General features: G+C 45.1%; 1 protein-coding gene across 1 annotated transcript in view; it reads right to left on the bottom strand.

Moving 5' to 3' along the window:
• Positions 1 to 14158, bottom strand: part of LOC147888094 (uncharacterized) — a 137153-nt gene that overhangs the window by 64818 nt on the left and 58177 nt on the right. The window contains exons 5-6 of the mRNA XM_087393340.1: positions 3802 to 4054; positions 2814 to 2862 (exon numbers count right to left, since the gene is read on the bottom strand). Of these exons, the coding sequence (XP_087249466.1) occupies positions 2814 to 2862; positions 3802 to 4054 (302 nt within the window). The remainder of the gene's footprint in view (positions 1 to 2813; positions 2863 to 3801; positions 4055 to 14158) is intronic.

The following is a 14158-nucleotide window of genomic DNA, read 5'->3' as shown; positions in this document are numbered from 1 at the left end:
AGAAGGGGACAACACATGACGGTGTAGGAACAATGGGTATGCAAAACAAATTGAGGATGGCAATGTGGAATTGTAATGGCACCCTTTGGTCCAACCCATCTTCATTGCAGTATGTTACTTTCCCCCAAACACATCATCCTATGCGTGAGAGGTCACCATTGACAGGCACAGCCCATATGAGACTATCCATGATGACATCACAGAGTTCTCCAGACACGGGGACACTCTCCTCCTTGGTGACTTCAATGCACGTACTCGGAACAGATAGGTGGGCTTGTTAGATTTCGATGAGGACTCCCTCATTGTACCAGAGATGGATGCAGTAGATGTGGGGATTGTTAGGCAGTCGGCAAATGCAAATGCACCAGTGACAGCATATGGGAGGCATCTACTCGAGTTGGGGGCTATACATGACCTGATCATATACAACGGTCTCCGTAGATGGCCATCATGTGGAGGGCTCACTTGTTTCCCACATGGAGGAGGGAGTAGTACAGTGGACTACCTGCTAGGTCCACTAGCCTTTGCCCCACAGATACATGATTTTATTGTACCTCCTCTTCCACTCGGAGCCAACCACTCATATCTTGAATTCTGCATATTGATCGCCATGCCAACCATGAGGAGGGCCCCCCAGCCACCCACTTGCGTTCAGATCCATTTTGACCGTGTTCTTGACCCGGTGTACGTGAGCCACCTGGCTTCTGAGCTTCTAGCACTACTTGGAGAGGGGATGAACCTCGCACATGCATCAGACACCCTTATCTCAGTGATACACGATGTTGCCACCAGATCCTTTCCCACGACACTATCTGCACGTGTTCTAGATGGGAAGATGCCCCAAAACCCCTGGTTCGATGATGAGTGCAGAGAGATGAGAGCCCACCTTACACGTGAGTGAGCACTGGGACACTTGACTTCACCAGAGGCAAAACGGATTTCACGCCAAGTGACGGCGTAAGAACCGGGCTTTCCTCATGCACAAAATGGATGAGGTGATCAACTTCTTTGGCGGAGGAGACCCTACTACGGGATGGGTGCTCTTGTCGGAGGGGAAGTCGCCCATCCCCATTACACCAGCAATATGGCAAAGATATGCATGCCCCCTATATGATGTCTCAAGTCAGGCACCACGTGATATGTCCTCCATGCCTAGACCCACTACGTGTGATCTGTTCACTGCGCAGAATGTATGAGCTGCCCTTCCCGGCTTCATAACCGAAGATCACCAGAGCATGAGGGACTGCGCACTGAGCATTTTGCACATGGGCAAGAGATTTTGACCCCGATCCTAGCACAGTTGTTCAACCATGCCGTATGCCATGGCTTCCCACCTACCTGGAGCACCACCACCATAGTACCAATACACAAGGCAGGGGGTCCCATGGACACTGGGAACTATTGCACCCCGATCCTAGCATAGTTGTTCAACCATGCCGTATGCCATGGCTTCCCACCTACTTGGAGCACCACCACCATAGTACCAATACACAAGGTAGGGGATCCCATGGACACTGGGAACTACCGCACTCTTATGATTGGCCACACTTTGGCTAAGATATACGGGTCGGTACTACTTCAGAAAAGTCCTTCCCATTCTTCGGCTACATATGGAAGAACAAGAATAAGATGACTACTATATTGGATATCCATCTAATCTTGTCAAGAGTATTCAAAGCATTGTATTTCGGAGTCCATAAACCCAACACTAGACTCAGGATTCTTGGATCTTCCAAGGTGGACTTCGATAGGGATCTGCTCCGCTGCAGCGTTCCATGCTCCATCAATATCGTCTTTATCTCCCTCAGTCTCAGTAGAGGGAGATTTGACGATAAGGATTTCCAGTCCCTGGAAGGGTCTATGCATCGGATCTATATAGAGTATAGCGAGAAAAAACATAATTTGACTTCTTGAGAGTCCACTCAAAAAGCTCAAAACTAAAGACCTTGCAAAGCATAGCATCAGTACATCATATTGTACCATCTCACATCATCAGGTTTTAGATTCTCTAAAAGCAGGTGAAAGTCAACATTATCGAGACAAACCACAAACCAACCAGCTCAGTCTCTATAGGTTCTCTGAAGGCAAAGAACCGACTCAAGCACTAACAAAACAGATACTCTATGTCTTGCATTGATGACATCACCAAGACCCTGGTTTCAGTAAGAATTGGGATGCCTCTTATCCAAATATGGACAAAAAGGCCAGAGATAAAGCAGTAAGCCGATGCCTCTCCCATTTAAAGGAATCTGCTCAATACTACCATCTGGCATGTTCAAGCCATGAGCAGTGCACAAAACAATACAAAAGTGCACCCCACAGTGGCTCCCTACTTCTCTACATTGGCACATCTTATCCCATGAAAGAAACTGCACCAGCTCCAAATGTTCTCCCGTTATTCCTTTTTAAGCAACTGTCACTGCACAGTCTGTACAAGGCGCTCAACTGCAGAAATGCTACTGAAAAACATCAAGTGTTCACAATATGGTCTGTGGTCAAAATTTCTCTAAACATGATTTGCACTAGTCGGTAAGTCCTCTATCAAAGAGCAATGATCAGACTTAAGACAAAGCTCTAGAAAACTGGAGAGCTCAGAAAGATGTTTTACTGTTATTCCCCCTGGAGAGTAGGGGGCTTTCTGCTTGTGTTTGTGTTTGTGTTTGGGTAGGGGGCGCTCAAGTCTGATCAAAAACTTATAAAACATGTTGCACGAAATAAAAATGCTCATAGGTTTGTGGCCACCAATATACTTAAGGGAGAACAGATAGAAAGTAAAGAAAACAATGTTTAGTCACAATTGGAACAAAAAGAACCTGCTTTTTGCTTTTGAATCCTTTGGCCCATGAAACCTCACGCGATCACCTTCAAAATTAGCGAGTGGTAACATAAGAAAAACATGAACCACCCCCCAAAAAAGTCCAAAAATACAAGCTTCAAAGCATTCAGAACTCCTACAAGAGGGTAACCCACAATCGTGCATGTTAAGTTTCAATTTTCGGGCAGGAATTGAACTAAACAAGTATCTATTACTCATAGATATACCGAAGGAATGATTGTCATTTCACAGTGAGTGTATCATGAAAAAAAGGGCGTTATCCTTTCATGAGATGAATTGGCTAAAAAATTTTATATCTTCATCTGACATTGACCCCAAAGGATGCTCTGCAGCTGTTGGACAGTATTGAACTTATTTCCTAGAGAAAATCCATAAGGTCAACACTCCCTTACCTAATGAGAAGGCTCCAAAACCAAAAATCCTAATCAAAGATTTCCCAAAGAAGTATCAATAAGATTAAAAGAATCGAACACTGCGTATTTTGGTTTCGACGGACTCTCTAAAAGTTCACACCACTTACAGCATGCATTTAGAGCTTCTTTATGTAGCAAACATCATAAAACCTTACCGACTCTCAAAACAACTTGCAAAATCACAGCTCCTTTGTAAGCGTTGCCACAGCTGAAGGTGGAATATAGATACTTGGACATGACAATATAATTTGGCTTCAACGAACTCTATGTAAGTTCAGACCACATACAGCATGCAATTGATGCTTCTTTATGTAACAAACATCATAAAAGCCTACTCACTTGTAAATCACAGTTCCTTCCTAAAAGTTGCCAGTACTAAAGGTGGAATATAGATATTTGGAATTATGACAAGTTTCAGATATAGAAAATGTAAAATGCCGATCCACAAAATCTGTTCAGGTCCACCCGGACTGTTACCAACCAGGGAATGGATACTGCAGTAACAAAATGGATGCTTCAAAATAAAAATGGCTGGATAAAATATCAATGCACCTATTGTCAGATCATGCCAAAATTTCTTGAGTTCTTCCCCCTCTTTCCCAAACTTCTTAAGTTCAGCCTCACGACCAATGAGAACCCTTTTCTTGACATCATCTGCCAATCTCTCAAGCTCCTCCATCCAAGGATCAACCTCCACACTCGCTGGTTTCCCCAACTGTTTGTTAATTTCTTCATCAGCTGGGTCGTGCGGCAACTTCCAAGATTTGCCAAGCTTTCTTTCTACCTCTCTACAGTCACCAATTACCTGGCAAACAGAAGCATTGAAAAAATCTTATAAGGCCTGACTGAGAATAATAAATGGCACCAGTGTGTAACAGACAATAACCCAATACATACATCAGAATAGTGTGATAAGACAATACATGTGCAATGAACAGGCAGCAATATACCCAATTTGACAAATTGAACATTTTTTATAAAACAAGGGAAAGAGGGGAGTTTGGGCTTTAACCAAAATTATGAGTAAATGAGAAAATTAAATTAAATGACTTAGTAAGAAAAGCTACGCTTCTGTCCTCATCAGAAACCAAAACATCTTTCTTCAAAATATTTGAAAGTACAACATACATCTCTACTTATTCCTCTTATACAACCAAACATTAGTGATATGTGCATACAACAAGAACTACGAAGAACGTATGCACTTTGAGATGTGATGGATTCCCATTTAGATGCGGAACCCAAAGCAATGGATATTATGTTAGATATCAATGCTCCACTCTCGTGTAACTACGCGGGAACCAGCTAACTCTACTTGTAAGCCCCCCATATGAGGAGAAGGCATTTGAGTAGCTCGGTTATCCGGTAGGTCCTGGTTTGGACACCAGATGGGGGCCATGTGTGGCCTGATGGCTGGACGACTTCAGATAGAGTTGGCACACCGCCAACTAGGCTACATGCAATGCGGCATCCCTTGACTGACCGCACTGAGGGTAGATGGAGCATTTCCCGGGGCAGCCCACTCTCGGGTTGCGGGGCCCGTTTGGAGCCTCAGATGATCCCGGATGGCTGTGGGCCGAATGGTAACCATAGGTCAGTTGCTCTGTTTTGCGCACCGGTTCTATCGTATGGTCAGTGGCCTATTTTGGGACCGACCCCCAGTCGACCGTTTTGGGCGGACTGGGTCGGCCACCAAATTGAGCCTAACCGACTACGACTGGTGGCTATATAAGAGCAAGCCCGTGAAGCCCATTTTATCACTGGCTACAGCAACCTTGATTCCTTAGCATTCAGCCTCCGTCTTCTACTGTTTCCAGCACGCCATCGAAGCTTCTTTCATAGGAGCGCACGGCTAGGAGGCAGCGCCATCTATTGTATCAGTTCTACAGTAATCAAATTTTTTATTCCATACTATCGTGTTTTCTCTCTTGCGTACGAGATCCTCTTATCTGTTGAGCACAGACGTATTATTTTCTTACATGGTATCAGAGCCTGGACTCTAGCAAGAAGATTTGGTAGTGTGTTTCCGTTTGCGAGCAAATTGTGAGAGATGGCCCAGCCCGCAAGACTACGAATCCCACCGTTCAGCGAAAGCGGAAAGTTGGACGGCTCTAACTATCCTCTCTAGAAGTTCAAGATGAAGATCATCCTAAGCGCATATGAGCTTTGGGACACTGCTACTGGGGTGGACGTGAGGCCGGTTTCGAGACCGGATCCAGCCAATGCAGGACAACAGATAGTACCAACTGCGGATGAGATTCTCGTGTGGACAAGAAGAAATGCAGATGCGCTGTGTTCTATTGTCTGCAGTGTTAGTGATTCCGTCATGGCGTTAATTCAACATGTCACCACAGCAGAGGAGGCATGGACGGTCTTGAAAAATCAGTACGAGACCACGAATCAAACGCGGATTCAGAATCTGGAGACTCAACTCGCGAATGAGAAGTTGTCTGAGTCTGAAGCGGCAGAGAAGTTCATCACCAGGGTGAAGAATCTGCGCGATCAGATGACTGCGATTGGCATCACCATCACCAGCGAGAATCTAGCTCGAAGGTGCATACGGATTCTCCCACCAAAGTACGACAGTCTTGTTACGGCGCTGAATACGCAGAACAGAAATCCGCCCCTCAACTTTGAGGCTTTCAGCGTGATGCTTCTGGAGGAGGAGATGCATCAAAAGACGAGGACTGGAGAAGATTCGGCTTTCTGGACCGGATCAAAGAAAGGTAAGGGTAAGGACTCTGGTAACCCATCTTCTTCTGATGATAAAAAGAGAGAGAAGAAGATCAAGTGCTTCTATTGCAACAAGGCAGGGCACAAGCAGAATGAGTGCCGCAAGAAGATTGCAGATGAGAAGAACGGAGTGAAGAAAGAGTCCAGCAACAGCGTGCAAGCAGTACCAATAGAGCTGTTTGTCGCAATCGAGGAGATTTGCACGGAGGCAGTTCATGTACCTGCGGATGAACCTTGGATCATTGACAGTGGTGCATCGCACCACATGACCAGTCGGAAGGATTGTATACCTCTCTACAGCCCGTAGGGAATGACATTATGGTAGCACTCGGCAATGATGCAAAATGGAAAAGGTACGATTGCTCTCAAGTCAGATGGAGTTGTAAAACAGTTGTCCGATGTTCTTTATGTGCCAGATATCAAGAGGAACTTGTTGTCCATTTCTGCGATCACGGATCGGGACCTCAAAGTTCAACTCGATAAGAATGGTGCACAGATCCTGGATCTTCAAGGGAAGGTCATTGATAAAGGTACATGGCGCAACAACATTTACGAACTCTCAGCTTTCAGTGCTCGAGCGGATGTGAAGAACACTAAGCTGTGGCATGAGAGGTTTGGTCATCTAAACCTTAGTTCTTTGAAGGAGATGCATAAAAGTGGAATGATTGCAGACCTACCAAAAATTTCAGATCTGCCCGATGTATGTGAAGCTTGCATGATGGGCAAGCAGCATCGGCAGCCCTTTCCTACAGAGGCCAGCAGGGCAAAGGCTCCTCTAGAGCTCGTTCACACGGACCTCTGCGGAAAGATGGAGACGTAAGCTTTGGGTGGTTCCTTCTACTTCATGACGCTGATCGACGACTACAGTAGAAGGATATGGATATACTTTCTGAAGACGAAAGACGAAGCTTTCAGTAGGTTCAAGGAATGGCATGTAATGGTCAAGAAAGAATCGGGGAGGAAGGTGAAGAAGCTGAGATCAAACAGAGGTGGAGAGTTCACATCGACTAAATTCGAAAGTTACTGCAAAAGTCACGGAATCAAGAGGCAGAAACCCCCACCACATACATCACAGCAAAATGGAGTAGCAGAACGCAAGATGCGCGTCATCTGCGAAATGGGCTGGAGTATGATGAAAGGGAAAGATTTGCCAAAGACTTTCTGGGCTGAAGCATGTAACACTGCAGTTTACATCCTCAATCGTAGCTACACGAAAGCTGTGAACGGGATGACTCCACTGCAAGCCTTTTCTAGTAAGAAACCTTCAGCTGCACATTTCAGAGTTTTTGGATGTGACTGTTTTGTGCATGTCCCTAATGCTACCAGGACCAAATGGGAACCGAAGAGCCGGAAGTGTATTTTCTTGGGCTGCAGTGAAGAGGCAAAGGGTTACCATCTCTATAACCCTGTTACCAAGAAGGTAATTGTAAGTCGCGATGTGGTCTTCTCAGAACAGCCGCATCAACCAGCGAATTGATGCCTATTTTCTACAAAACGGGTTCAGGAGGAGCCCATCTGATGCAAATTTGTATATCTTCAGAGAAGGAGGCACGTGTATGATCGTGGTCCTTTATGTGAACGACCTTGTCATAATAGGGAACCATGAAGAGAAGATCTCGCAGACGAAGCATTTGCTAGGAAGAGAGTTTGAAATGACAGACCTCGGAGTGATGCATTTTTCTTTGGGGATTGAAGTTTGGCAAGAGCCGAAATAGATCTTCATTTCACAGCTAAAGTATGCTGGAGAGATACTGAAGGCATCTGGCATGGCTGAGTGCAAAACAGTTGGTACCCCTATGGAGGTTGACGCGAAGCTCTCAAACGAGGATTCATCACCACTGGTGGACGAAGCGAAGTACAGAAGGCTTGTGGGCAGCTTGATCTACCTGTGCAACACACGGCCGGACATCAGCTTTGCGACTGGTGTACTTAGCAGGTTTTCCAATAAGCCCCGGGAGAACCATTGGAGGGCAGGGATGCGGGTGCTGAAATACATCAAAGGCACACTTGATTATGGCATCACCTATACCAAGGGCAACATCTTGACCGGATTCTGTGACTCGGATTGGACAGGAGACGTGGACAGCAGGAGATCAATGACAGGGTACTGTTTCTCACTTGGATCTGGAGTTGTGTCATGGGTCAGCAAGAAGCAACCCACAGTTGCTCTTTCTTCTACCGAGGCCGAGTACAAATCTGCATCCTTTGCTTCTTGCGAGGCAGTGTGGTTGAGGAGGATTTTGGGAGACATGGGTGCAGTGCAGAACAAGCGTGCAGAACAAGCCTATGCAGTTATCATGTGACAATCAGAGTTGCATGGCGATTGCAAAGAACCCGGTGTTCCACGCTCGCACAAAACACATTGAGATTCAATATCGCTTTGTACGCGAGCTGATCATGGATGGAGAGGTCGACTTGGTGTACTATCCGACTACAGAGAATGCTGCGCACATCTTCACAAAGGCTCTTGGAAGAGACTTGCTGGAGAGGCATCTTCATCGACTTGGCATTGGGCCGAAAAAGTAAGTTCACTTGCGGGTGGACATTGAGGGGGGGTGTTAGATATCAATGCTCCACTCTCGTGTAACTACGCGGGAACCAGCTAACTCTACTTGTAAGTCCCCCATATGAGGAGAAGTCATTTGAGTAGCTCGGTTATCCGGTAGGTCCTGGTTTGGACACCAGATGGGGGCCATGTGTGACCTGATGGCTGGACGACTTCAGATAGAGTTGGCACACCGCCAACTAGGCTACATGCAAGTGCGGGAAGGCATCCCTTGACTGACCGCACTGAGGGTAGACGGAGCATTTCCCGGGGCAGCCCACTCTCGGGTTGCGGGGCCCGTTTGGAGCCTCAGATGATCTCGGATGGCTGTGGGCCGAACGCTGTCCGTAGGTTAGATGCTCTGTTTTGCGCACCGGTTCTATCGTATGGTCAGTGGCCTGTTTCGGGACCGACCCCCAGTCGACCGTTTTGGGCGGACTAGGTCGGCCACCCAATTGAGCCTAACCGAGTACAACTGGTGGCTATATAAAAGCAAGCCCGTGAAGCCCATTTCATCACTGGCTACAGCAACCTTGATTCCTTAGCATTCAGCCTCCGTCTTCTACTGTTTCTAGCACGCCATCGAAGCTTCTTTCACAGGAGCGCACGGCTGGGAGGCAGCGCCATCTATTGTATCAGTTCTACAGTAATCAAATTTTTTATTCTCCATACTATCTTGTTTTCTCTCTTGCGTACGAGATCTTGTTATCTGTTCAGCACAGACGTTGTATTATTTTCTTACATATTAATCCCTCAGAAACATCATCTAATGTAGAAGAAGCTGGCACATTAAATTCAGCTTGTGTATGTGCTGAATTTTTTGAAAAAATTACATCTCTGCTGACAAAAATCTTGCGTGAAGCAAGATTATAGAGACGGTAACCTTTGCTCTCTGCACTATACCCAACAAATATGCATTTAAGTGCCTTGTCTGACAGCTAATGTCAAAACTCAACAAGCACATGGGCATAGGCAACACATCCAAAGACACGACAATGTTCCACTAAAGACTTTCTCCCATGCCAAACTTCATAAGGAGTCTTTGTTTTCAAAGCCTTAGTGGGAGCTTCAAGCCTTTTAACCTGTGAGGCAACTTTTTGCTTGTGAGCATGCATCTATCCATCTCCATAAGAGTTCTATTCTTCCGCTCAGCTTTGCCACTTTGCTGAGGGGTAAGCCTCACAGTAAGCTGATGTGTGATGCCTTTCTCTTTCAAATAAGCCTCAAATTCATGAGACATATACTCCCAAATTCCCCCCTCTATCAGTGCGTAGAATCTGAACCGTGAGTCCTGTTTCATTCTCAACCTTTGCCACAAAGTGTCAAAAATGCTTAACACATCTGATTTTTTCTTTAAACCATAGACCCAAGTGTAGTGTGAGTAGTCATCAATAAATGTGACATACTAGAGATAACCACCCAATGCAAGAGTCCTCATGGGACCACAAACATCACTATGAATGAGCTGTAATTTCCAAGCAGCTCGTACTGCACCATCCTTCTTGAAGGGAAACATGTGCATCTTACCAAGTATGCACCCTTCACAGGCATGAGGGGGAGGTGACTCCAAAGGAGGCAAAGCACCAACCATAGAATGTTTTCATCAAGCTACCATAACTCATATGCCCATATGTAGCATGCCATAACTCCGCATTCTGCATAGCAACAGTGGGAGAAGAAACTGCAAGTGCATCAACTAGTCTTTTCTCAAAAACATCAAGCTAAAAAAGACCATGAAACAACGTGCTAGATAGCCTCAAGGCATAATCATCTTCTCTATCTCGAACTGCACACTTGTCATCTTCAAAGACACATGAAATCTTCTTTTATTGAGAGAGGACACTGAAAGCAAATTCTTCTTGATTCCAGGTACATAAAGCACATCATGAATTCTGAAATTTGTGCCATCAGTGGGTAAGTACAATCTCACCAATACCACGAACTAAATAAGAAGAATCATTTGCACAAGACACCCTTTTTCCAGCCGGTGATGAATGCAGACTATCAAAGTACCAATTATTCAATGTCTCATTGACATTAAAAGCGCATGAATCCTTAGAAGGATCATAACTGCAAGTCAAAAAAGCATAAGAGTCATCCTCAAATGTGGCTGTAATATCAGGAGCAGCCACCTAAAAACCAAGACTCAAGTCAAAAAGGCATACTCTTCTTCCACTAAGTTAGCTGAAGGATCACCACCATCATGTGCATGAGCAGCTGAATCTATGACAGCCATCCTTGAATCCTTTTTCTTTTCCTTGGCAATTCTTTTCTTGCATTCTCCTATGTAGTGATCTTCTTGCAATAATGACAAATGCCCTTTCTCTTGGGCTTCTCTGCATCATTCTTAGCCTTGTGAGAAGGCTGTCCAAAATCCATAGTTAATGTGCACGCCAACAGAACGCTAACCCCCTAGGAAACGAGAACGCCAAAATCCTAGGGGACGGGGAACGGGAAGGGAACGCCGCATCACCATACTCATTAAAAGACACACTATCTATACAATTTCTTTTGGACGAAATTTGGAGTCAAGATGTCAGGACATAAACAAAATCCTGATGATAGATGAATCAGGACTCCAAATTTGGAGAAAGGTACTTTGGAATAAACAAAATCCTAATGATAGACAAGACTTAGGTTGGGGAACGGCATAGGGAACGTTTCCTAGATGTTCCATAGGTGTTCTCTAGCCTTCCGTAGCCGTTCCAGAAGTCTGACGTCCATAGGCGTTCCATAACCATTTTTGAAGGGAACACTGTTCCACTGTTCCACAGCTGGGGAACGAGGTTCCCTGGCAACTATGCCAGAATCAGCTATATGCTGATGTGTAGGCTGATTTGCATGCTGCTTATGCTGCCCCTTGCCTTTGGTCTTGAATTTTGAAAGCATGGCATGCTCACCAATCTGTGAAGCCATGTTCTTCCTGGTTTGTTCTTCCAGCAACAAAAGTCCTATCAACTCATGAAAGGTGAGAGGATTGCCACCCCCCCCTCAAAGACAAGTTCAATGAGGTGTGAAAACCAAGATAAGACTCAGGAAGAGAATTCAAAGTGGTAGTGACCATCTATGAATCTGGAATGATCTCATCAATATTCAACAATTGCTCTCGCAAATCTTGAAGTTTAGTGAGGTGATCAAACATAGTCACTCTAGTCCATATGAGTATGAGTCAACTCTCTCTTCAGGAAAGAGACCCTGGCATCATTGTAGGCTGAAAACATACTCTCCAAAATATCCCAAGCTGCCTTTGAGGTCTTGCATGACCGAATGTGTGGAATAATAAACCTTTTGCCAAAAAGGGAGATTGTTGAAAGTGCTTGTGCATCACGTGAATCCCACCTTTCCTGTTCCTATGTGGGAGGCACCACTGCAGTAGCTACTGCACCTAGCACTTCTCCTGCACCATGAGCTTGTCCTCTACCCTTTCCTTCACCTTGTTGAGAAGGAGTGGCAAGTGGAACCACATCTCTGGCCGTGTCTCATCCCCATTGACATAATCCCACAAATGTTTGCCAACTAAAATATTGCATACCATAAAACTCCATAAGGAGTAGTTGGTACCATCCAACTTATCCTCCTATGTGAGGACGCCAAACACTTCATTGGGATTGTTCGGGGCCATAACTGCCAAAGAAAACAAAATGCAGCAAAATATAACAAGAATGTCCCTTCCTAGGATTTCAGGTGCACAATTCAAAATTGCCAAAAAATCTGTCCACAATGACAGGTTACTGTCAAAGCCAATCAAAGGCTCAGAATGCACCCAAAATGTCCTGCAAATGCCCAAACGCTGCCAAAATAACACTGCAAAAATGGCAAATGTCTGCAATGTCACTCAAACTGAGTCCAAAACTGCCTGCAAAGATGCCAAACAGCTTGTACACTGCCAACTGCATCTAAATGCCAAAAGCCCCAAATTCTTGCGGGAAATTGCAACCAAAAGAGGGAAAATTTACTGAAAGCCCCCAAATTTGCAATTTGCCTGCAAAAGCCCCAAATTTGCAGATTCATCTGCAAACCCTGCAAAGCAAGATTTACCTGCAAACCCTGCAAAGCAAGAAAATCTGCTCCAAATTTCTCCACATCCAAACAATGGCTTAATGCAAAAAAGCACCCTGCAAGCGAACGTGACACCCGGGAGCTGGATTTGTACAGCAGTCCGTACAATACGGACTGTACGGTCAGATGCCCAGAATGTGTGGACGGGCCTGTATGGAAATGTGGAACTGTACGGACGGGATACAAGCAAATGTGTACGGGCAACAATTGCAGGATCCTATACGGATGGCAAGCAATATAGACGAGGACAGCATGCATGTACGGATGGTGAACAGTACAGTTCCGTGCTGTTGTACGAACGACATTGAGCAAAGCATACAAACGGGATGATAGCTGCACGGAGAGCGTATGGTCGGTGTACTCTGTATGGACGGATTGTGCGGGCGTTGTATAAACAAGCTGGAGCTGCAGGTATGTGTGGCGACGCACAGTCAGTCCATACGATGTACGGACTGTACGAAAGCTTGGTGGGTAAGTTGTACGGCCAACGTCGATGGAGCAGCATACGAGCTGACGTACGGCGATGGGCAGAGCTGCATTCCGGGCTGGAGCAAGAGATGGGCAGAAGCAGAGGCAGGTCCAAGAGCTGGGCTTTGATACCGAATGAAGGAAAAAGAGAGATGGAGAGCAAGCCACACAAAACATACTGAATAGAAGAGATAGAAAGAACATAAAAAGGAGAAGGTTTTGTCTAAGTGACAAAACCTTATCGTATCCACTAACCGTAGTTAGGGGTCCTAACTGTGGTTAGGGGGAAAAACCTCTAATGAGGGAAAAGTGCCCCCCCTAACTCACTTATTGTATACATTGGTCACTGCCATGAATTATGGCGATAATTCCAACATGAGTTTCTATCAGCACTCTAGAGGTGAAGGGCAGACCCGCGACAAAAGCCAGCACTAAAGGAGAAGGCTAATCGAAAAGTAGTCCACATTCTCTTAAGCTTGTGATGACTATAGTCTTTCATTTCTCTCTCCCACAGGAGCATTTCTAAGCAAAAGATGCCTAGAAAAGATAGCTGACAGGGCAACACACCACTTAATATAAAAAGAATTTCTCCCAATATCAACTAGCCGCAACACAAGGATGAGAACTTCACAAGGTGAAGTTGCATCTCCGCTAATATAGCAGAAACATATATCTAGATAAATCCAGGAACATGTCCAGACTCCAACTCATCCTCTGGAAACACAACAAATATGAAGTTTCAATGTCATAAAAGTGTAGCCCAAACTAAGAAGAGAGCACAATAATAAAGCCCATACACCCCTGAAAAGAGAGCACAATAGTAAATCTCTTACACCCCTTATCCCTGAAGCTCAGAAGAGAGAATGATAGAAGCGGAAGAAAGCTGAAACAGTATATTCTATAAATGAGCCACCAACAGCCCTACGATGAAGAGATCGTGGCTTAAACACCAAATATCTTAAGCTATGAAGGGAGCACAATAGAATTGGAAGAAAGCTGAAAGAATACATTCTATGAATGAGCCACCAAAAGATCTTACAATGAAGAGATTGTGCCTTTGTATACCAAATATATGTCTTGATGAATACAGGAACATACCAAATC

The sequence above is a fragment of the Dipteris shenzhenensis genome, chromosome 22 (genome assembly GCF_047967505.1).
Source record: "Dipteris shenzhenensis isolate YYH24624 ecotype China chromosome 22, Dip_SZ_1.0, whole genome shotgun sequence".
Classification (NCBI taxonomy): Eukaryota; Viridiplantae; Streptophyta; class Polypodiopsida; order Gleicheniales; family Dipteridaceae; genus Dipteris; species Dipteris shenzhenensis.
The sequence above is the reverse complement of the archived record's forward strand: the minus strand, read 5'-3'. Positions and strand labels throughout refer to the sequence as shown.